This window comes from Polypterus senegalus, chromosome 13 (assembly GCF_016835505.1).
Source record: "Polypterus senegalus isolate Bchr_013 chromosome 13, ASM1683550v1, whole genome shotgun sequence".
NCBI lineage: Eukaryota > Metazoa > Chordata > Cladistia > Polypteriformes > Polypteridae > Polypterus > Polypterus senegalus.
Window position 1 is genome coordinate 145,871,114 of NC_053166.1, and position 25,863 is coordinate 145,896,976.

General features: G+C 40.1%; 1 protein-coding gene across 2 annotated transcripts in view; it reads left to right on the top strand.

Moving 5' to 3' along the window:
* Window positions 1-25,863, top strand: part of LOC120542976 (transmembrane protein 114) — a 127,737-nt gene that overhangs the window by 66,909 nt on the left and 34,965 nt on the right. For both annotated transcript variants that reach the window (XM_039775755.1, XM_039775756.1), the window contains exon 3: window positions 15,881-16,018. In XM_039775755.1, the coding sequence (XP_039631689.1) occupies window positions 15,881-16,018 (138 nt within the window). The remainder of the gene's footprint in view (window positions 1-15,880; window positions 16,019-25,863) is intronic.

Genomic DNA, 25,863 nt, shown 5'->3' on the forward strand with positions numbered 1-25,863 from the left:
ACTGTTTCATTTACAGTATGTTAGGTAGAATGCCCAGAGGGGACTGGGCGGTCCCGTGGCCTCGAACCCCTGCGGATTTTATTTTTTTCTCCAGCCCTCTGGAGGTTTTTTTTTTCTTTTTTTCTGTCCACCCTGGTCATCGGACCTTACTCCTTTTCTATGTTAACCAATGCTGTCTTATTTTAATTTATTTTGTCTTTTATTTTTCTTTTTTTTATTATGTAAAGTACTTTGAGCTACTTTTTGTATGAACATGTGCTATATAAATTAATGTTGTTGTTGTTGTTGTTATAATAATGTGTTTTTAGACATTTTTTAAAGTGCTCTACTCTATTAGACTGGTGAATTCCTATTGGCAGGCTATTTCAGATTTTAGGTGCATAACAGCAGAAGGCCTCCCGCCTCACCACTTCTTTTAAGTTCAGCTCTTGAAATTCTAAGCAGACCCTCATTTGAAAATCTAAGGTTATGATTTGGAGTGTCAGGTGAAAGACATTCTGAAATACAAGATGGAGCAGATTATTGAAGGTTTTGTAAACCATTAGCAGTATTTCAAAGTCAATTCTAAATGACACAGGTAACCAGTGTAGTGACATCAGAACTGGAGAGGTGTGCTTGGATTTTCTTTTCCTAGCTAAGATTCTTCCAGCTCTATTCTGCACTCGTTGTAATTGATTTATGTCTCTTTTGGGTGGTCCGGAGAGGAGTGCATTACAGTAATCTAGCGTGAACTAATTTTTCAGCATCTTACAAAGTTATAACGGGTCAAATTTTTCCTCTATTTCTTAAGTAAAAAAATTCTGTCCTAGTAATCTGATTAATATGTGATTTAAAATTTAGGTCAGAGTCAAGGTGAGCAAATTATTTTGGTTTGAAAATTTGATGAACCATCAGTATTTTTCCTTGAAAATGTTAAAATAAAATTGAGCAAAAATAGTTACATTTCCCACTTCCAGACCATTGCTGCATATTTACATATAAAGGATTCGCAAGGTGTGCGTTGTTTTTTTTTTGTATTTACAGACTCCCTGGTTGGCAGGCAGAGAAGGTCATACTGACATTTCTCATGTCTGAGGAAGAACTTATATTAGTGTAAGATTAAACAGTGAAAAGTAATTGAGATCCCGCATCAGATGTCAGGAAATCCAATAATGAAGCTACCCACCCCTCATGACCGATAAATGAAAAGCAAACATCAGTAGGGCAAGGCGAGCCCCTAGTCTGATCTCTTCATCCTCATTAGAGATGAAAGGAACTGGGCTCAGGGAAGAGTATGGGCCATGTGGCATAGTGAAGAAGCAGACAGGCAACACCAACGTATACAACATCAGCACACTGTTTGGAAGCTGATAGATCTTTTCCATGTGGAAATTGCTAGGCTGACATTTCTTTGCTATGCTAATGTTTGTTGTTATCATTGTCATTAACTGGCTTTTTCACTTTTCACCCATCTGGAATTAAAACAATTTGCAGGCTTACAAAAATAGTTTATGAATATTGGTAGATCTGTCAATTAAAGATGTTTCAGATGCAAAAGAGATTGATACAAGATAGAATATCTATCTATCTATCTATCTATCTATCTATCTATCTATCTATCTATCTATCTATTATATAGTACTTTCTATCTATCTATCTATCTATCTATCTATCTATCTATCTATCTATCTATCTATCTATCTATCATATAGTGCCTTTCATATATCTCTATCTATCTATCTATCTATCTCCTATCTATCTATCTCCTTCCTGTTCTTGCTGCTGTGCATGCTGGGTGGTTGTCTGAGTGTGAGCGAGTGGAACTGGTGGTGGACGCTGAGGTGAGTGTGGTGATTCTTTTTCTTCTAATTTTCTAGTTTCTTATTTCTATCTTTTCTTTGGTGAAAACAGCTACACTTGTTTTTGTACTGAGTGGCTTAGGCCACGGCAGCCGCAATGGCTGCTAATCTTGAACGTTTGAGCCGCCGCCATGGGATTAAACTTATATCGGAGGAGTTTGTTCCTTTAGAGGCGGGGGTTTTGGCGGTAGGCGAAGTGGTCGGATGTGAAAATATTAAGTCAGCTTCACGAATGAGCGGGAATATCGTGGTTTTTTTGAGCTCTGTGGATTTAGTTCCGACAGTAGTTGAGAAGGGGGTGGTTATTAATGGCTCCTTTGTACAGGTTTCCCCTCTAGCCGTCCCGTCCCGTAGAGTGACCATTTCAAATGCCGCCTTTCTCAAAATGAAACTATAGCGAAAGAGTTGGAGCGGCATGGGCGTCTGGTATCGAAAATTCGGCACATTCCTTTAGGGTGTAAATCGCCAGATTTAAAACATGTCTTGTCATTTAGGAGACAAGTTTTATGGTTTTAAATAGAATGGATGACGAATTAAATGTGGCAATGAAGTTTAGAGTGGACGGTTTCGATTATGTGATTTTCGTCACTTCTAACGAAATGAAATGTTTTGGTGCGGGAGTGAAGCACATTTAATTAAACAGTGTCCTGAGAAACACAGGGAACAAGAAAACTAGCCGTACAAATACAGAAATAGAGGGGCAGAAAGTGGAAGATCACGAAATTGTGGCTGATGGCGCAGAGGCGCAAGGTGATAAGAATAAAAATGCTACTAGAGCTGAAGGGCAGGAGAATCAAGTGCCTCCCAGAGATGAGCCGAATGAAGGCGGTAGTGAAACGGTAGATCAAACAGCGGCTGCAGCAGAAAGTGTGTGGGGAGACATTGATATGGACGAGGGAGGCAGCAACGAGACAGAGGAAAAAAGTGAATTTAAACGTCCTGCTCAAAAAAGGCAAGGAGAAAGAGAAGATCGGGCACGAAAGAAAATTGTTTTAAGTCAGGGCTCGGGGTCGTTGGAGAGGATCCCGCCTATGGTCCTTGTCAGGAGGATTTTCCCGTCTTCGCGGAGACGGCCGATAACGTCTCAAATGCGGGGAGTGTCGGGGAAGAGCATGACGACGGTAATATCTCCGATGGGTCTGCTGCCTCGGAGCCCCCAGAGTTAAAAGCCAGGGGGGGTTACAGCGCTCAAAGTGTGAAAGAGTTTTTGGTGAATACCGCCGGAAAAAAGGGGGTGGACGTGGCCGAATTTTTCCCTGACATTGACCTCTTTCTATCGTCTGTCCGCGGGTTGCGACGAGACAAAGCAGTCTCAGCGATGTTTGACGTGAAAGAGCTCGTGAGGCTAAAGAATTTAACAAGTAAACTGAGAAAACAGTCCAATCTAAACACCACCTAATGGCTAAGCCCCCTGTTAAATCCACTCCACAGTCTTTGTGGTGGTCCCTGTGTTTTATTGTGTGTTCATCTATCTATTCTGTTACCATGGCAAGTGTACACATAGGAACCCTAAATATTAACGGTGGGAGAAGTCCAGATAAGAGGGTCGCATTGTTTGATTTTATCAGACAAAAGACTTGAATGTCACCTTTCTACAAGAAACCCACATTGATGAGCAAAATCAGTGGGAGTGGAGCAGAGATTGGAAGGGGGACATTTTTTTTAGTAATGGGACAAATGTTAGTGCTGGAGTGGCCATTTTATTTCTTGGAGGACTTCAAGTAGAAGTCTGCAGTACTGAGGAGCTGGTGAAAGGGAGACTCCTGAAAGTGACGGTGAAACTTCAAGGCAGTGTCGTCACTTTCATTAACGTGTACGCCCCGAATGAGGGTGAGGAGAGGCTCCACTTTTTTAACAAGTTAGGAGATCTTTTATCCAAGTGTGACCCTGAAGAAGTGGTGGTGTTAGGAGGGATTTTAATTGTACACTTGATACCAGAATAGACAGAAATAATGGACTAGAACCGCACCCTCGCTCAGCACGAGCTTTAGGTAAAATAATTAAGGACTTTGGGCTGGAAGATGTATGGAGGGCAAAAAATGGGGCCTGTCGGCAATACACCTGGGGGAGGACGAGTGGAAATACGATCTCAATGGCAGACTCGATCATTTTATAGTTTCAAACACCTGTTAGGTTTATTTAAGGTGTGCTCTATTGTGCCTACTGGATTCTCTGATCACAGTCTGGTGTGTTGTACACTTATTTGTAACATTTAAAACCCGTAGTCCATACTGGCATTTTAACACACTCCTCCTTAAAGATCAGAATTTTAAAGAGTTATTTGTTCATTTCTGGGGAGGCTGGAAGGCTATGAAGAAGGAGTTCACCAGCTTACAACAGTGGTGGGAGGTTGGGAAGAGTCACATCCGGGCCTTGTGTCAGGAGTATACCAGAAATGTCACCCAAGTATTGCGGTCAGAAATGGCAGCTTTAGAAATTAAAATAGCTGAATTTCAACAGCTTCTAGAGAAGGGTCCAAATGAGCAGCTTCAGGCGAGCCTGACTTCTGCTAAACTGGGGTTGGCCACCTGCTTGAGACCAGAGCTCAGGGGGCTTTAGTGAGGGCCCGATTTCAACGACTGACTGAGATGGATGCACCAACTCAATATTTTTTTGGTTTAGAGAAAAAACTCGCAGAGTAAAATCTTACATTGCATAAGAACACCCGATGGCAGAGAGACACAAGAGCCCAGTGAAATAAGGCAGGTGGTCGCGAATTTTATGAACTTCTGTTTGCTGCAGATGGAGATGGTGGCAGTGAACACCAACAGGCCTTTTGCAGGACTTACGCAGCTGCCCAATGCAGATGTGGCAGCTAAATAGGAGGTGACCTTTGCAGAACTCACCACAGCCCTGGGACAGCTGAAAACAGGGAAGGTCCCTGGAATCGATGGAATACCAGTGGAGTTTTATAAAGAGTTCTGGGATGTCATCGGCCTGGACTTATTGGAAGTGTTCCGTGGAGTTTTAAACTGGCTTGTTACCACAGAGCTGCCGTAGAGCCGTGATCACGCTGCTGCGAAGAAGGGAGACTTGTGTCTCATTAAGAACTGGCGGCCTGTGTCTCTCTTATGCGCTGATTATAAAGTTCTCTCTAAAGCCTTAGCCAACAGGATGGTCCAAGTTTTAGGGAGAGTGGTGCATCCTGATCAGAATTACTGCGTGGCTGGCAGGTCCATCTTTAATAACATTTTTTTAATTCGGGACATTTTGGCTGCTGCAGAACTGTTTGGTTTTCAGACTGGTCTTATTTTTCTTGACCAGGAAAAAGCTTTTGACAGGGTCAGTCACTCATTTTATGGAATGCCATGAAGGCGTTTGGGTTTGGGGGTCTTTTATTAAATATATTCGCTTACTTTATAGTGACATTTCTGGTATCATAAAGGTCAATGGTGGCTTGTGCACCTTTCAGTGTCAGAAGAGGAGTCAGACAGGGCTGTTCTTTGTCCGGCATGTTATATGCTCTGGCGCTGGAGCCTTTCCTGGTGCACCTGAGGAAGGTGCTGACTGGTCTCTCCATCCCCAACTGCAACATGGACCCTGTGAAAGTCACTGCTTATGCAGATGATCTTGCTGTGGTCATCACAAGCCAGAAGGATTTGGACAAATTAACTGATTGTCTGAGGAATTACAGCAAAGCATCTTCGGCTAAAGTGAATTGGAACAAAAGTAGTGCAGTGCTGGTGGGAACTGGACAGGATGTAGTCCTCCTCGACTGGAAGGAGGTCTGCAGTGGACAACTGGAGGCTTCCTGTACCTGGGAGTCCATCTTGGAGATGACCACTACATCCAAAAGAACTGGGAGGGTCTGTTGGACAAGGTTACAGCTCGGCTTGCCAAGTGGAAGTGGATACTCCCTCAGTTATCCTATAGAGGACGGATGCTGGTCATTAATAACCTGGTGACCTCCAGCATGTGGCATAAGTGTATTTGTCTGCAACCTCCACCTTTGCTTGTTCAGCAGATACAGAAGGCGATCATGGATTTTTTTTGGACTGGTACCCATTGGATACAGAAGGGCGTTCTATTTTACCATTGGATGAAGGCGGACAAGGACTTATTGACATTACCAGCAGGATTGCTGCTTTCCGCCTTCAGACCATTCAAAACTGTTGTATCCTGTTGAGCAGAGCCAGTGGATGAACTTAGCCGTACTCTTCTTTAAACAGGCCAGGCATATGGGACTTGGGAAAAGTTTACTGCTGTGCCACTTAGATAAGATCAAGACTTTACAGGTGCCAGAGTTTTATAAAAGCCTTTAGCAGCGTGGCAACTGCTGTGATAAAAAGGACTGTGATGACCTCTCCACATTTTGGGTCCTTCATGAACCACTGTTCTACAATCCTGCTGTTGGCACTGCTACAGGAATTTCTGAAAACTTTATTAATCATTTCATAATACATGGAATAACCACAATAAAGGACATAATTGACTGGGAAAATTACACTTGGAAAAGTGCACAAGTGGTAGCAGTGGAGACAGGAGTGCACTCAGTCCGCTAATAGAGAAGTTTCTGTGGCAGGTACAATCATCAATGGACAGGGAATCCATGACACTCCTGCACGGAATTTTCTCATCACAACTGAAGCCAATTGACGAAACGCCTTTTCCAACACTTACTGTGTCTCCGGCTGCTGAACTGAGGGATGGTGAGACTAATGTTTTAGCCTTAAGTTCTCTAGAGGCGTTATCTCTACCTACAGTGCCGGGAAACAGCTGTACAGGATTTGTGTGAAGGTGAACAACCTGGAGCAGCTGAGGACAGAAGACACGACACACCTTGGAGAGACAAGCTTGGAGCCCCTCAAGGACTGAACCCCGCATGGAGGTCGTTGTACAAGCCGCCATTGGCCAGTAGGGTGGGAGACCTGCAGTGGAGGTTGGTACATGGGATACTAGCGGTGAACTCCTTCTTATCGATTATATGTCCGGGGTCTCAGATTGCTGCCCTTTTGTGGTCTGAGGTAAAGTGTTTATCATGCCTTTTGTATTGTGAGAGGCTCCAGACCTTTTTTAGTAAAATTGAAAGAATAGTAGAAGGGCTGGGGGTCCCGTATAATGGCACGGTGTTTGTGTTTGGGGTTAGAATTACTAAACACACCAGAGAAAATATGAACTTAATTAATTTTATTATCGGGCAAGCAAAACTGTCAATATGGAAGACCCGTAAAAACAAGATTACTGGGAGTGGAAATGAAGATGTTGTTTTTTTTAGAAAAGTATGTGAGAGTAGGATATTAGTGGATTTTAATTTTTATAAGTCCACAAATAATTTAGCAAAGTTTAAGGAAATGTGGTGCGTGAATAATGTGCTTTGTGTATGTGATGAATAATAATTTGCAATTTGTGCTCTGACTTTGGTGTTTTACTTTATAAATTGGGTTGATAAATTGAGAATAAGTGGGATTGGAGGGTGGAAACAAGAGGGATTAGATAAATATATATATATGAATATGTAATGGTTTAAAATGAATATTCATCATTAGGAATGTGTGTACGTGTTTTTGTAAGACTTAAGATTGAGTTTGATTTACTGTGTTTTTTGTATTTATTCCTGTGTTTATTCAATAAAGTTTGTTTTAAAAATAAAAATAAAATAAAATCTATCTAAATATCTATCTATCTATCTATCTATCTATATATCTATCTATCTATCTATCTATCTATCTATCTATCTATCATTTGAATATGATTACAACATGTTACCTTAGAAGAGCACAAATGGATAGCAGAGAGCAGAGCCAATATGTCTGCATCTATACTGCTACTGGCCAGACATATTTAAACTCATTTGACAGTACAGTAGTTGTGATCATTTTGAGAATGCATTCTTACAAGAAGAATTACTTTCATACTTTCATACTCATATTAAATCTTGTATTTAACTTCACCTCTCTATAATCTTCCTTGTACATGAAGGACAAGACAGATGTATTCAAAGCAAGGTGGAATGATCTTCACCATAAAGAATACTGTATAACATGAGGTCTGTTTTTTTTTTTTAATTTAAAAGATAACATTTCTGCCATAAAACAAATGTCAGATTTTTCTTAATTTTTAATCAGTCTTCAGTAGAAAAGACAAAATTGTAAATGAAGTTTTCATTATTGCAACATCTTAAGACGTGTCACGCAGAAACAAGTGAAAAACTAGATATGAAATAAAAGAAATAGTTTTTAAGATATCTGTGTTGGAAGCTGAATGATCGATTGTCAATGTTCAAATCAGAAATCCCTTTTATTTGCTCAGAACTGAACAGAAGGGGCTTGGCACAAGTGAGAATAATGATGTAAATATTCCTCATTTTGTTCAAGTTATTATGATTGAACCAAACGTTTCTGCATAGTAATCTCTCTCCAAATACTGAACAAAAAGTATCTGTGACTGGTCACAGAGAAGCTGATAAATGTTCTGTTTAAACTCTGATTCATTTTTAAGAGCAACATAAATACATTTTAATATTTTCTGGAAGACATATCACATTCATCATCTGTGCCATTTTCAATTGTTAAAAAGCTGCACATTTTTCATTGGCAGAACTGGAAAAGCCAACAGAACAAAGCTCAATCAGACTGTTTTGGGCTGTATTGAGCTCCTGGTGATTATGAGGGACCATTTGCTACTTTGGATGCTCCTTTAGTTCTCAGCATTATTCTGTATTGTCTCACTCCCTATTTTCACCAATCAAGGTCTGAATCATTAGGCAGAATGGCTGTTTCTTTGTTTTCTATTGAAACACAAAACCAAATTCCTACTTGTCCTTTGTGTGCCTAAAGTAACTTTCCATATTGTACTGTAGCTCCCAGGTGCCATGATAATATACAAATATTAAATATTATACAATCTAATAAATAATAATACATAATACAAATATTAAACCCCTTAACTTCTAATACTTGTCAAACACAAGTGCTTAGAACACCTTCCATTCTCCATCAAGGTAAGCAATACCACCCCACACCATGAGGGGGCACACTTGCTATTCCCATGCAGTTTAGAAGAACAACAAGAAGCTGACTGATGTCACTTCCCACACATCCAGGGGTAGATGTTTCATGAATAACTGATGTCAACATTAAGGAAGGCATTTTTCTTGGTCCACAAATCAGACCCATCATCAACAAAAATTGGTTTGAAGATCTTCTAGTGGGGAAAATTGCATGGAAGGCATTCAAAGATGTCGTTGAGAAATTGCTTGGGAACTACAGAGTACCAAACTATGTTGAGCTGTTTGATAAGCAAGCAAAAACACAAAGTTCAGCATGTCACTAAAGATTCGCTTTCTGAGTTCACACTTGGACTTCTTCCCTGCAAATCTCTGTGCAGTCAGTGACGAACATGGTTAAAAGGTTTGACCAGGACATTGCAATGATGGAAAAGCAGAATCGAGTCAAATTGAATCCATCGATGTTGGCCGACTACTGTTGCACAACAACACGAGAGGCATCAGATGCTGAGTACAAATGAAAAGCAGTAGCAATACATTTTTAGCTCAATTTAACCAGTGCATTGTGTCAGCATCATTAAGTGGTTAAACATACTATTTTCTATAAGAGTGAGTTTCATGTTTCTCCAGATTCCTATTTGATAAATCAATCTGAAATTATCTTTATTTTCAGCTTGAAGCTGTCTGTCATAATCACCAAAACGTTTTTGTGTATCAATGTACAGTCTTTGCTAGGCTACTTACACTACTAGCTTCCATGATAGGCGCCTCACAGCACAACCGCTCTCAGCACTGTTTGCTGTGCGGCACCTCTTATGCAAGCTGGTTACCCTCAGATACGTGTGTTCTGATTGGGTTGTGACTTTGGCTCTGCCATTTCTCTTCCTATCAGAGTTTTGTCCAGTTTTCAATTGCCTTTGAATTGTGTAGGGCACCACTGTATTCACTGACACTTTGATCTTTTTTGCAATTTCTCTAAATGAAAAGCCTAAACTTCTGAGGGTAATGATGCTCTGTCTCATTGCATTTGTTAAATGCCGTTTGCTTGCCATTATCACTGGAATATTGTACCAAACAGTACTTCAGAAGGTGTGGTAACACAATCTGTTCCAACTTTGCTTTAAGACAGACAGTCTTAAGTGACATCAATTTTACTGAACAAAAGTGTTCAGTTCCTTACAACTCAAAAACACCTGGGACAGCTCTACTGTACATGTGTATCCATATGAAGGACACACCTTCTGTTTGTTATACATGTAGGTAATCAGCTGGCAGACGCATAGGCAATGACATTTTGTTGGTCTGGCTGTGTTGCTAGGCATGTGACACATGTGCTACGTGACCCATGACATCATGATGGCCATATAAGATGGGTGCTCACATTCAAACGCATCTCAACTTTATTAAAAAAAAATGAGTGTCCTGGAATCCGGGGGGGTCAATAAAAGCCAAGCACTTAAACTCGATCACACCAAGAGTCTTGGGTTCAAAGTAAGGATGGTTTATTCATTATCACTGGAATATTGTACCAAACAGTACTTCAGAAGGTGTGGTAACACAATCTGTTCCAACTTTGCTTTAAGACAGACAGCGGGTTTTTAAGTAATCGACAGACATTGGGACACGTGTGCACATTGTTTGCTTGAACTTGCAAGACTTTATTTAGTTTAATTTTGGCAGAATATCTGTAGGTTGTAACCTATTAGTTGTTCCCTGAAGAAGGCCCGTTTTGTAATATTCTGAAATTCTCTTTTTTTCAGTTTTTGCTAACATAAACTTTGAATCTAAGCTTCTGGCAGGTAATTTTAAGTTAGTCATTGCATTCCAACTGATTAAATGTGAAGAAAAACTGGAAAAATTGAGGAGTTCTAAATCATTCGACCGGCAGTGTAGTTGGAGATGATTTTCTGACAAATTATTACTCTCGCTGAGGTTATCCGAATGATTGAATTGGTAAAAGCAAAGACCAGCAGGTTTCCTAGCCACTTATTACTATTCTGTCAGCTGTTTTCCCTGAGATACATAATTTGCTGCCAGCATTCTTGGAAAAGTTCTGACATCTGAAATGAAGGTGTTTAATCCGTGTCCTAATTTGTATGATTCTGACAGATAATCAAGTCCTGAGTGTCCATTATTAATGTTCACTGTTATTTCCAGAAGGTGGTTTTATCCAAAGCTGAGAGCTTCAATGCTCTGTCACACATGCAACATGTGCCTCAATTGTAGAAAGTTTTTCTTCACACAAAGAACCATAGACACATGGAATAAAATTTCAAATAGTGTGATGGAGAGTAGGACTTTAGGGACCTTCAGATCTCAACTTGATGTCATTTTAGATAATCTAGGGGAATAGGATGGATGAGCTTGTTGGGCTGAATATCCCATTTTAATCTTAATTGTATTAATGATGTGATATTTTCAGCGATTTTCTGTTGCAGACTTCATTCGACTTCCATGGCTTCCAGCTGTGGTAGTTTGACAACCCCAGTGCTGTAACTGGACAGTTTTGGTACAACACCTGCACAGTCAGGTAGAACATTATTGGCTGTCATAAAAAGGGGGCGAGCTCACGATAATTTGGAAATACAGTTAGGTCCATAAATATTTGGATAGAGACAATGTTTTTCTCATTTTGGTTCTGTACATTACCACAATGAATTTTAAATGAAACAACTCAGATGCAGTTGAAGTGCAGACTTTCAGCTTTAATTCAGTGGGTTGAACAAAACGATTGCATAAAAATGTGAGGCAACTAAAGCATTTTTTTATTACAGTCCCTTCATTTCAGGGGCTCAAAAGTAATTGGACAAATGAAATAACTGGAAATAAAATGTTCATTTCTAATACTTGGTTGAAAACCCTTTGCTGGCAATGACAGCCTGAAGTCTTGAACTCATGGACATCACCAGATGCTGGGTTTCCTCCTTTTTAATGCTCTGCCAGGCCTTTACTGCAGCGGCTTTACTTTCAGTTGCTGTTTGTTTGTGGGCCTTTCTGTCTGAAGTTTAGTCTTCAAGTGAAATGCCTGCTCAATTGTGTTAAGATTAGGTGACTGACTTTGCCATTCAAGAATTTTCCATTTCTTTGCTTTAATAAACTCCTGGATTGCTTTGGCTGTATGTTTTGAGTCATTGTCCATCTGCATCATGAAACGCCACCCAATCAATGTGACGTCATTTAGCTGGATTTGAGCAGACGGTATGTCTCTGAACACCTCAGAATTCATTTGGCTGCTTCTGTCCTATGTCACATCATCAATAAACACGAGTGTCCCAGTGCCACTGGCAGCCATGCACGCCGAAGCCATCACACTGCCTGGCTCCACCGTGTTTTACAGATGATGTGCTATGCTTTGGATAATAAGCTGTTCCACGCCTTCTCCATACTTTTTTCTTGCCATCATTCTGGTAGTGGTTGATCTTGGTTTCATCTGTCCAAAGAGTGTTTTTCCAGAACTGTGCTGGCTTTTTTAGATGTTCTTTAGCAAAGTCCAATCTAGCCTTTCTATTCTTGAGGCTTATGAGTGGCTTGCACCTTGCAGTGCACCCTCTGGATTTACTTTCATGCAGTCTTCTCTTTATGGTAGACTTGGATATCGATACGCCGACCCCCTGGAGAGTGTTGTTCACTTGGCTGGCTGTGGAAATGATTCTGCGATCATCCACCACTGTTGTCTTCCATGGACATCCAGGTCTATGTGCAGTACTGAGTTCACCAGTGCTTGCTTTCTTTCTCAGGATGTACCAAACTGTAGATTTTGTCACTCGTAATATTGTAGCAATTTCTCGGATGTTTTTTTTCTGTTTTTGCACCTTAAGGATGGCTTCTTTCACCTGCATGAATGGAGAGCTCCTTTGACCACATGTTGTCTGTTCACAGCAAACTCTTCCACATGCAAGCATCACACCTCAAATCAGCTCCAGGCCTTTTATCTGCTTAACTGATAAGACATAACAACGGACTTGAACACACCTGCCCATGAAATAGCCTTTGAGTCGATTGTCCAATTGCTTTTGAGCCCCTGAAATGAAGGGATTGTGTTACAAAAAAAAACTTTAGTCGCCTCACATTTTTATGTAATCGTTTTGTTCACCCACTGAATTAAAGCTGAAAGTCTGCACTTCAACTGCATCTGAGTTGTTTCGTTTAAAATTCATTGTGGTAATAATGTTCATCTAATAGTACAATGCATATAATGCAGCTATGAGGAATATAGAATGCTGGTGTTTTGGACCTCACAAACGGAAGAGAAGCTCATCTTTCGAATGATTTGCATTTTACGTACCATGACAGAATGAAAAGAAAAAGGGAGGAGACTGTGGCAGAACCTGCTGAACCTGTTAACCCTTTATACAGTACTGGCTCCATCAGGCAGCAACGTTATTGGCAATAAGAAAAAGGGGAGAGCAGGACTATGTCAAATAGTGGTCAAGTAACCACTAAATGTGACATAGGCAGCAATTCTCTGACATTGATTCTCACGGTCCGGCGACAAAATCACCAAATACAAGTCTGACATTCCCTATGAGTAGAGGTTGTGTAATGTGACATCTGTTTAATGTGACATCAGTTTTACTGAACAAAAGTGTTCAGTTCCTTACAACTCAAAAACACCTGGGACAGCTCTACTGTACATGTGCATCCATATGAAGGACACCCCTTCTGTTTGTTATACATGTAGGTAATCAGCTGGCAGACGCATAGGCAATGACATTTTGTTGGTCTGGCTGTGTTGCTAGGCATGTGACAGATGTGCTACGTGACCCGTGACATCATGATGGCCATATAAGATGGGTGCTCACATTCAAACGCATCTCAACTTTATTAAAAAAAAATGAGTGTCCTGGAATCCGGGGTCAATAAAACCAAGCACTTAAACTCGATCACACCAAGAGTCTTGGGTTCAAAGTAAGGATGGTTTATTCACTAAATCCTCCACAAAGTAACACAAGCACAAAGACAGGTTGTCTTTCTCCACAAAACACAATACCTCTTCCCAATTCCTCTCACCAGTGCACTGCCCTCCTCCAGTTGAGTGTTGCTCTACCTCCTCCCAGCTCCGACTCTGGCTCTCTGACTGATGGTGGAGCGGCTTCTTTTATAATGCACCTGGAAGTGCCTCAGGTTTTCCTTGACCTTCTTCTAGGCTGCACTTCCAGGTGTGGTGGAAGTGGTGCCCCAAAGGGTTCACCTATAGCTGCAGCACCCCCTTGCGGCACTCATGGAACCAAACAGGGCTGCTCCAAATTACAATTCCCAGCATGCCCTGCAGGGACCCGTGGTGTAGTAGCAACCCAGAGAGCCTACCTTTTTCAGGGAGGATACTGTCCTAAAGAGGTTCTCTACCTCGGTCCTTCCACCCAGCTGGCGTTCCGGTCGGGTGATGGTCCTGGCCATCCATCACATGAGTGACTTAGTAAGGAAAACTTTTGTGCACACTTCAGGTTTCGAATTTTTTGGTTACCAACTTTAATTTCAATGATCTTCATTAAAAACTGACGAATGATCTGTTGTCCTGCAGTTTTTCAACTCTAGCCCTGTCCTACTACTCTTTTGTAACCTTTCTAAAATTTCTGCCACTTGTTTAACAAATGGTGTCTGTCTGGACTTCAATGGAAGTCTCCCGGTGGTCTTGTCATATTGTCCATTTTCAGTCACTTAAGCAAATCAGGTAGCTTAAAGGAAAAAGGTTTTCTGTCAGTCACATATCCTTGTGGGGAAGAACAGGATTTAAAGGAACGTTCTAATTACTGGAGAAAATCTAATTTGAAATTTTCAATCAGAATGGTGTCTGCTGAGTTGTCATGGTAACTTAATCTTTTAATCCATTAAATTCTTGCGATTATCCTTTTATTTTTCCATTCATCTAATCAGTTATATGTTTGGAATGTTCTGTATTCTGAGATAGCAGGCTCCAGTGGTCCAATGGGCAATAATTTTATAATATTGATCTGAAACATCTTGAAGGGGCTACGCACTATGCAGAATGTATGATTCTTTTGTTAAAAATGTTTATATTTTCTCTATGTTTAGAAAGCATATTACAATTCATACATTTCCTGAAAGTTTGCATTCTTAATATGACTGCAAGTGATGGGTTGGGATGGTGGTCCTTTCTTTTTTTCTATAGCACTACATTACAGCTCAATGGGCAGACACTGATGTCATTTGTGATGAACGGCACATGTGAGTGGGCATCCTGGTCGGAATGGGGCAAGGTTCCTTACCTGGATGGGAGGCCAGCCCTTGAGAGGTACAAGAATGAAGGTGAGGATAGTCTTGCCTCAGCCAGGAGAAAGGCGGGAGATGCCAATATAGTAGGGGGTAAGCTGGCATCCCGGCAGAGTTGGGCCGAAGAACAATACCTGGCCGGCAAGCCAGTGTGATAGAAGTACAAGGGGAGACAATCTGTTAGAGACATGCTCCCCCGACATTCTAGGTCCCTGGGTGACGCTACAAGTACGGACATGCACATGGCATGTTGGGAGTTGTAGTCCCATGGGGCAGCCTTGTTGGGTTCCATGGGTTCCAGTAGGGGGTACTGTGATCCCTGTTTTCGGGGAATTCTTTTCAACCTGGAAGTGCTTCCAATAGCCTACCTCTAGCACCAAAAATACTCCCAGGTCTCTGATTAAAGAAGCCACTCAATCTCATCTAGGCTAGTTGGAGTCAGGTGGAAGATGGACAGCTCACCTGGAGGAGTGGAAGGAGAAGGAAAAGAGAGAAGAGGAGAGTTGTGCTGGTATTTATTATTACAAAGAAGCCTATTTGCAAGGTGTTTTATTATAACAAACCTTATATTTACACCCGGGACTTGTGTCTGGGGTGCTGCATCACCCCCTACTGGTTACACATTTTAATATTGACTAGTCAAGATATGGAAGAGTTTAGTTATAATCTAACAAAACTGGATTATGACTAAACTCTAAAAATGTCCAAAATGGTCTCAATTGCTTCCTCTCCTTGGGGATCTATTTTTTATTTCTTAATATGCAATTAAGTTTCAATGGCAAATACTGGAGCAAATCATGTAAAAAGATGTACAAATGTTATACAGTGCACAGCTGTACAATATGAACCTGACTTTGTATTTCAGACATGCATGGAACATTTGTGGTCTTGCTGCCCCTCAGCTTAATTCTGATGCTTTTTGGTGGGATGGCTGGATTTCTAAGTATTTTGGCCAGAGCCTATATGCTGTTGATGATGACTGGAATCCTGTTTCTTTTTGGAGGTAAGCATTTCTTTCATTTCTTTAATACAACATTGTGTAACTTCATGTGAACACAGAGACTAAATTAGTTGTTAATAGTTCATTTAAAAGATAGAAGACTGAAGAAATTTAGGAGCCCATTCATCCCTCCATGCTCTGACCAGTTTTAAACAATCAGATTCCCACAGGCTATTGTGGAAACACTGGGCTCAAGGTAGATATTACCCTGTAATAGTGCACAGTAAAACTCACCCTTTCAGGTAAATTGCACACTTCAACACACCCTTTCAAGTAAATACAAAATGGCTTGTGTCTTTCTCAAAGAGCATTCAAAGGCACACTTAGTGATTGTTTTGCTATTGATACCAGCACTACTGCAAACTGACAGAAGGCAGACATGGTCCCAGGTCATGAAAGCTTGTAGTCAGCCAAAGACGCTTATAATGCTGACAGCTGTGGACCTTTGGCTGTGAGATTTTTATTGCAGGTTGATCAACTCAAACTTATTTCTCATTTTGAGGGGCTAATAGTTGAGGACCTGGTGGAATGACTATCTTAATAAAATGGTTAAGTGTGGTAGTCAGAAATGTGAAAACTGCTCTTTGTAGTACATGCTCATTAAACAGATGATGTCAACTTTAACCGACACAAATGTTCCCTAAGATTAAGCCATGCTGGTACGTTCTCATACTTAGATACAACATGGAGGAGCCTGTGGTGTCCTGGGTAATGGACTGCATGTCAGGTAGATCACAGTTTCTGAGACTCTGAGAACTATGGCTCTGATACGAATGTGAGCAACGCTGGAGCACCACAAAAAACAGTCCTGACTAATTTTCTCTTCACTTTCTACACCTCCAGCTACAAATATAACACCAGGCCATGTAAATTGAAGAAATTCTAAGATGATTTACCAGTTATGGGGTGTATTGATAAAGAGGTCGAGACAGAGGAGACAAGTTAGGTGGAGAAGTTTTCTTCTTGGTGCAAAAAGAATTGTCTGCATGTCAACATCGGCAAAACCAAGGAACTGCTTATTGACTTTCAGAGCCTCCACGTCCGGCCACTATTCAAGGGGTGGATGTAGAGGTGGTCCACTGCTATAAGTTCTTGGGGGTCCACATTAATGACAGGTTAAGCTGGTCTTGGAAAACAGAGGAACTGTAGAAGAAAGGGCAGAGCAGACTCTTTTTTCTTAGGAGACTGTGTTCCTTCAATGTGGATGGTGATATCCTTCATATCTTCTACAAGTAGAAATAACATCACTTCTAGAGAGGCCCACTGAATCAACAGACTCATTAAAATGGCAGGCTCAGTTATAGATTGCAGTCTGGACCCCCTGGAGGTAGCGGAGGAGGAGAGAATGAATACAAAATTGAGTGTCATTATGAACACTGCTGTACATCCTCTCTCTGACACACCAACACTGAAGACTTTCAGGCCATCAATTATTCAGCAGAAGTGTGTCAGTTTTTTATTTTTTATTAATTTACCTACATATCTGCTTATTTATGTATGTATTTATTTAAAGAGCTTTTGTAAAAAGCCCCCTGGGGGTAAATACAGTGTTATCTATCTATCTATCTATCTATCTATCTATCTATCTATCTATCTATCTATCTATCTATCTATCTATCTATCTATCTATCTATCTATCTATCTATCTATCTATCTATCTATCTATCTATCTATCTATCTATCTATCTATCTATCTATCTATCTATCTATCTATCTATCTATCTATCTATCTATCTATCTGGTAGTGTATATTTCTTCCTAAGACATTTCTATCAGTTGTCAATACCTAAGTCACTACAGTTGTATGATAAGCTGTTATAGTACCCTTACTGTATATACAGTGCCTAGTGCCTTCAGAAAGTATTCAGACCCCTTCACTTTTTGCCACAATGTCATAGATGGTAAGCCTGGCCTAATATCTCTGCCAGGATTGGTCCCAGTCCATTACCTGGCTTGGATTCCAGAAGAATGAAGAGACAAGAGACTTCCAGTGTTTGCCATGCATTTGGCAGGAGGAGTCAACAGTTTGTGGAGAGTTAGATAAAGGACTCCTTTCCCATCCAGGAGGATAACATAATGGTACAGTCAGGGAGGACTCCATAATCTAATGTCAGCATCCCTGGGCCTTGGTACCCAAATGAACACCCAATGGGCATGTTGGGAACTGTAGTGCTGTGAAGCAGCCCTGTTGAGTTCTGCCAGTGGGTGCTGCAGGGACTTATAGAGTCCTACTTGATCTGGAAGAACAGTAGTTCCAACAAGATATGCCATAGCACAAGAAGTACTCCTAAGTCTTGGACAGACTTGGTAGAGTTGGAGTTGAGTGTAGAGGACAGACAAAGCTTGTCTGGGAGGTGTGGAGGAGAACGAAGGAATGAACGAAAGAAAGAAAGAAAGAAAGAAAGAAAAGGAAATCATTGAATTGTGCTTTTGCCACTATCATAAGGAAGCCTTTGTAGGGTGTCCTTCTGTATAAAAGCGGTCGGGATTGTCCTTCCATCCCATGAGTGCTACGCAGGCGCAGAGTTTCACACACGCCCCGTCCATTTTGCAATGCACGATGTACTTTCGTTTTTCCAGATAAAAGATGATTTTCTACTCCAGACTGTGCGATATCTTCTTCTTCTTTCTTACTATATAAAAGCGGTCGGGATTGTCCTTCCGTCCCGTGAGTGGAAAGCGTAGCGGTATTCCGCTTATCACAGACTTACTACTTGCAGCTTGCGGTACGAAGCGACACGATGTGAGCAGAGTTCTGGTGCTTCCATCGTTCCCTTGCTTTTGTGCAGGATGCGCTGGAAAAATAGACAAAATTATGTCTCTGGAAATAATTAATGTTGATGGAGTACAAATGCCTCACCGCGTAGTAAATATCAGGGGTTCAAAAGGGCGACCTCAATATAGAAAAAAAGTTTAAATTTCATCACAAAAATAACAGAAACTACGAGTATTAAAGTAATACCGCTCAAATGCAATATAACCAAATTAATGAGTTTGTATAAAATATCAAATTGATCTACATATTGAATTGCCTTAAGAAGTGGTCAACTTAAAAGTCGGTCGCCTTAAAAGGCAGGTCAGCCTAGTTTATGTAATAAACCTTGCTTTTACAGCTTGGACTTCTGTCTGGGGTTTGGGATGCTGCAACACCTCCTACTGGGCATAACACTTTACTATGATTTCCAACTTTTGCCCATCAGTCTACAATCAATAACCTCTCATGACAATGGGAAAACATTTTTTCAAAAATGTTTGCAAAATTAATAAAAAACAAACTGAAATCTCTCATTACTACAAGTATTCAGACCCTTTGCTGTGGCAATCTGGATTGTGGTCAAGGGCATCCTGTTGAGAACTTGATTGGACTTCACCCATGGCCAAGTGAACTGATTGGACATCATTTTAAAAGGCAGACATCTACCTGGGCCTGTAATATCCCACAATTCACCCTACATATCAGGACAAGAAAACAAGCCATGAAGTCCAAGGAACTCTCTGTACTCCTCTGTGATCAAATTCTGGTAAGGCATAGATCAAGGCAAGGGGATAAAACAAAGCGTAAAGCTTTGAACGTTCCCAGAAGTAAGGTGGCATCAATAATTGTCAACAAAAATGGCTCTTTCTAGTGTTGGTCGTCTGGTATCCTGCCAAACTGAGTAAACGGGTAAGAACAGCTTTTGTCAGGGAGGTAACCGAGAACCCAGTGGTCACACTAACAGACCATCAAGAGTCCTCTGCAGAGATGGAGCTCATTCATGTAGCACTGAGAAACCTCTTCATCCATTAAGTAATTATAGCAAAGAAGCAAGACGGAAGCCACTTACCAAAAACAAAAACCACAAAGAAGATCTTAGTTTTGCACTTGTTTAAAATAAAATGCATAAAATGCAAATGAAGGATATTTGCATACCTACTCATTTGGACGAGTTATAGGAAATTACTGGGGTGGTCATTACTTTCTACTGCCTTTTACACACTTGTATCACTTTTTAATGTTTTCCTCAAAATTGTCTAAAATTGTGCCCATTCATTCACACGTGCCTGTATTCAATACTGATGTTAGGCCTTACAAAGAAGGCTCCCAGTGTTAAAGGGTTGACTGGGAGAGGAAACTTAAGACAAGCAGAGAATCAAAATCAGAACATCAACCCCATCCTTCAACTAAGACAAATTACGAGACAAATATTGTAAAGAGGAAAATCAAAGGAAAAGAACAACTGGGTTGTTAGTATATTGGCGATGATTTGCACTTATTGGGGTGCAAAGCAAGGAATATAAAGAAGTACTGCAGGATTATATTTCCATTGCGGACCAAGCCTGTGTCTGTTCATCTGTTTGTGTCATTGTCCAGGTTTTATAGCTTGTTTATTTGCTGCCCAGTAGAGCAAAGCCATGCCACCTTCCACCTTAAGTCTTTGTAAGGTCACCCTTTGGATATGTGGATGTTTTGAATTCCAATGGTTGAATCTAATTTCTTAAAAAATGATTTATTGATGCATATTGGAATGTTTTGAAATAAAAAAGAAGCTTAGGAAAGATATTCATCTTAATAATGTTAATTCTTCCAGCTAAAGTGAGATGAAGGGTAGACCATCTATGCAAGTCTTGCTTAATTTTTTCCATACAGACGGCAAACTTTTGTTGATAAAGAGCTTCATGTTTACTTGTGATGTTTACTCCCAGACATTTAAACTGATCTGCAATGATAAAAAGGAAGGTGTAAAAAATTATAATTCTATTTCCTTTGCTTTGAAAATAATTGTCACATCAGTTACATCAGTAATATAAATACAGTACGGCAGCAATCACATTGCACATTATCCCTTTGTGCATAAAACTTCTAAAACTTATCAAGGAGGCCCATGTGTTAAGTCTCATTTGCGGATTTTGTTCTTCCTTTTGTATTTGAATTCTGCTTCTGGTTTTGACCTTGTGTTGTCTTTTTTGGCTCTGTCCTCTTTTTGCTGTTTGATTGTGATTTTTGCTTCATGTTTGTGGTAGTTGGATTTTATTTTCTTGCTCTCAAAAACTATTAAGCTGTCATTTCAGAGGTTTCAGAGGTCATGGAGTTGGGTGGTTTGATTTCTTTTTTGTTCTGATGTATTTTATGAATGTTTCATTTTGAATTCTTTCCCCGTTGACACCATATTATTTTTGTATAAACACTGCCATTGTTGTGTCATGTCTAGGCTGTTGCTAGGCTTATCGATTGGAGGTGTGACATCATCGTTGTGACAGGATAAAGGTTGGAATCACACATTTCCAGTTCTTCTGAGTTTTGAGATTTCTTCAAAGAACTTATTGTATATTTTGATCTCTTGGTTTAGATTCGTCTTGATTTCTTGACTTTAATTCTCACCTCTCATGTTGATTCATAAATAGTGGTTGACTTCCTGGTTCTCGACCCACTTGCTATGTCTTTACTGACTTAGATTTCTGCTTTGCATTTTGGGCTTTGCTTAAAACAGCGGTTCTTAAACTTTCGTATTTTGCACCCCCCCCCTTTTCTGCCTGGAATAATTCTGCGCCCCCTGCATAATATATGATAGATGAGAATTACGAAGAACGAACGAATGAACGAAAGAAAGAAAGAAAGAAAGAAAGAAAGAAAGAAAGAAAAGAAAGAAAGAAAGAAAGAAAAAGAAAGAAAAGGAAATCATTGAATTGTGCTTTTGCCACTATCATAAGGAAGCCTTTGTAGGGTGTCCTTCTATATAAAAGCGGTCGGGATTGTCCTTCCGTCCCATGAGTGCTACGCAGGCGCAGAGTTTCACACACGCCCCGTCCATTTTGCAATGCATGATGGGATTTGTAGTTTCGTTTTTCCAGATAAAAGATGATTTTCTACTCCAGACTGTGCGATATCTTCTTCTTCTTTCTTACTATATAAAAGTGGTCGGGATTGTCCTTCCGTCCCGTGAGTGGAAAGCGTAGCGTTATTCCACTTATCACAGACTTACTACTTGCAGCTTGCGGTACGAAGCGACATGATGTGAGCAGAGTTGTGGTGCTCCCATCGTTTCCTTGCTTTTGTACACGATGCGCTGGAAAAATAGACAAAATTATGTCTCTGGAAATAATTAATGTTGATGGAGTACAAATGCCTCACCGCGTAGTAAATATAAGATAGATGAGAATTACCCATGATACAACTAACAAAGGTATGATACTCGTGCGGTCATTTTTACTTCCATAAGATTTTAAGTGTTCGGCTAACTTCGATGAAATATTTGCAATTAATTTTTTTTAATAGTGCTTTAATAACTGTTAAAATGCCTTGTGTGGTTTTTGGTAGTAATTCAAATCCCAAAAACAAAGAATAAATTATGTATTCTTATTTAATTATTTTTTTATGTAAAGAAATGATTAAATATGTTTTAATTTTTAAAAATCTCGTAAACAAGGATACCGATGAAGTCAATCTGCGCGAGACAAATGTATTTTCGTCTGACAAATATTATACCGCTGTTAGTTGTATCATGAAAATAACCCAATACGCAGTAAATTATTTAACTCGATTTGGCAATATTGGCTATGCTTCCAACGTGGTGCAGCTGCGCCGCATTATCACCTGATCTACTGTTACCTGAATGTTCACGACAGATACCGATACGTCTTGAACTTTCTGGATGGAAAATACGTGACTATAAAAGCAGCAGCAGCGGCACTGCTTGTCATAGAAACAAACTTCAAATAGAAAAGGAGCCCAGTGTGTCGTATCTCGAATATTTCAAACCAAACCTGGACAAGCTGTGGACTTTAAAGCAGGCACATACAGTATTAGTCATTAGATCTATGCCTTAGAAATGTTTTATTTAAATTTTAGTTATAATGCATTCGTTGTGATTATATGCTTGCAAATTTAAATTTCAATTAAAAATGTACAAAATTAATTTTGATGTCTTCTTCATTTATTTGATGCCAGGGGGGTGCGCCTCACAGTTTGAGAACCGCTTGTTTAAAATACTAAATTTCTTACTTGCCAGTTCTGAACCTAGCTTGCTTTTCTGTCTTCATCACCTGGAAATTAACTATCTGTGACTACTTCTTCCCTTGCAGTCATTGCACTGTGTGGTTGTGTGAGGAATCACAATTACCATTCGTTAAATGTTGGTACATTCCCATTTATTTCAAACAGAAATTAAAGCAAAAGAACAAGCGGCCACGTTGTCAAACAAAGAGCAGTTAAAATGAGCTTCTTGTTTCCTAATCTTTTCAAGTGGTCAGTCGTGCAGGAGCTCCATCTTGTGCTGTGCTTCATTCAAGAGTGACACCTCCTTACTGGTGAGAAACCAAAAAGGGGTGGAGTCAGGGGCTCTCACTGGGTGTCTTGTCGGTTCTGTAGAAGGAGTAGCAGAGGACATGATTAGTGACAGTGCCCCCTCTTGACCCGGGGTGGTATCAAATACCTTACAGGAGCCCTAAGGATAATCCACAGATGTGCATGCTTGACAAATATTAACATCTCCTGGTTATATTCTATTCTCACAATAAACTTTCAACACCAGCATGTCATAACAAACATCTTTTCAGTTAAACACTGTGACATACAGTGAAATGTATGAAATGCCCTTTATTTTAGTCCTTTGTGTGTCCTTTGTTTTTATATCAAAATACAATATACATTGTATATGCAACATAAGAGTAATATTTGCATGTTTCAATGGTAGATCTGGTTGTCCTACATTTTAGGAAAAAGAACACCGCACAATTGTCAAAATAATGAAACCTTCCCCATGAAGTGGTCTATTGTAACTACAAAGAGAATAATTTTGGATATTTCAATATATGGTTCACATTCTTCAGTGCTGCACATGGCAGTTTTCAAATTTGTTTCCCGTTTGATCGATGGCTTTATTGTCCTTAATGACATTTTTAACAAATGTCAGGAGTCAACATCTATTTGGGTGTTACAAATTACTGTTAATGAATAATTAATTTATATTTCATCTTTGCCTGGGCTTTTATTACTGCTGCTAAAGAGCATGCATGTATATCTCCCCCCTGGTGACTTTTACCTTTGGTCTAAATTGAATATATGAAATTAATGGCCTTCAGCCATACAAGCCCACCTCTGCCCAGCTGGAGGCAAACGATTACATAAAACCAATAAAGCACTGCAGCCAGCACAATGGAAAATGAAAAAGGACGCATCACACTCGCTACAGGTGGCTGTCATTAACCCTAATTAACGATAAATAAAAACATGGTGAGAGAACACCACATTAGAGTGAGCAAAGAAATATTTTATCACAATTCCAGACATTAACAACCGACTATTCTCTTATTGTTGATCAGAAAAAATTCCCCAAACTAGGCCTTGTTCTCAATATTGTGATCCTTCCTCACAACTTTTTGTGTAACTGCAGACTTGTAGGATTTGGAGCTTTAAACAGCTTTAAGATCTTCCTGGCATCTTTTCTGGGGACAATGACAGCTCTATTTGGGAGTTAATTTCTCTCTATAGTGGCTCCTGGTGCCCTTGCACATCTGAGCTCTTTAAGGATCATGAAGTATGACGTCTTTTGGGAGCTTATGGGCGGACTATCTTAAATGACAGTAAGGCTATTCCCGTACTGATTAGTATTTGCTGTCCACAAACTTTCCCTTAAATAGACAAATGGTCCCATTCTTCCCCATATGCAGTCATGTGATGTGCTGTCACCTAAAGGCCTGAAGATCTCTGAAATCTCTCTGCAGGCTTCATGCCTTCCAATGCTGTCCTACCAGACGTTACTTCTGGTGTACCGACAAGAAAGAACGACTCCCTGACTCCACCAGTTTCACACATATAATATAATTTTCTTAGAGAAGATTCATCTGTCATCAGAAAAGCAACCCCAAAGCAACCATGAAGTGGTTCGAGAATAAAAAAAGCGACTGTTCTTGACTTAACCCAATCAAAGTCCTAACATCAGCTCTCTATCAGGCACAATTTAAGCATTACAGCCCTCAAGCACTGTCCTAGAAACTTAAAGAACCACAGTAACTCTGTCATGAACAATGGGCACAAATCATCTGCTGCTGTACATGTTTAGATCTTCCCAGAGCAGAACTGAATAATGTTATGTTATGTGTGTTTAATTTTATGTACAAGATGTAGAAGTTCTTTTTGAATGGGAAATAAGAGAGGACAAGTCAGAAAGTGTGTGGGTGTAATACGACTCCATGTCCATGGATTATTGTGAGAAGGGAAAATAACCAGTTGATAATTACATGAGCTTAGAAATGTCTAAAGAGAATAACTGGGTCAGTACCGTGTTCTTCTTCTCCCTATTCACCTTTCCCCACTTTTATGTGGGGTCGATGTGCCTGATCAACCTTCTCATGCACCTCCTCCTCAGTCAGACACTTTTCTTTTAGACCTTCTTTAACTTTATCCATCCACCTCCAATTTGTCCTCCCTTGCTTTCTCTTCCCATGTACATCCATTCCCATCACTCTTTTGCCCACATATCCACTGTACCTCCTCATCACATGCCCATACCACTTCAACCTACTTTCCTATACTTTCTTAGATATCTCTCCCACTTTTGATGTACCTCAGATTGTCTCATTTTTAATTCTATCCTTTATTCGTAACTCCACACATCCATCTCAACATTCTCAATTTTTCCAAAGTCAACTTCTTCTCCTGCACTCCCTTTACTGCCCATGGCTCAGCTCCATATATCATTACTGGTCTTATCACTTTCTGAAAAACCTTTGCCTTAATTCTTCAATCACACAATATTCCTAAAACCTTATCCCTATTTTAACTGCACTTTATGGGTTATCTCTGCATCTAATTTTCCATCTTGGACTACCACTGATCCTTGATATTTAAATGCATCCCCTCTTTTCAACAG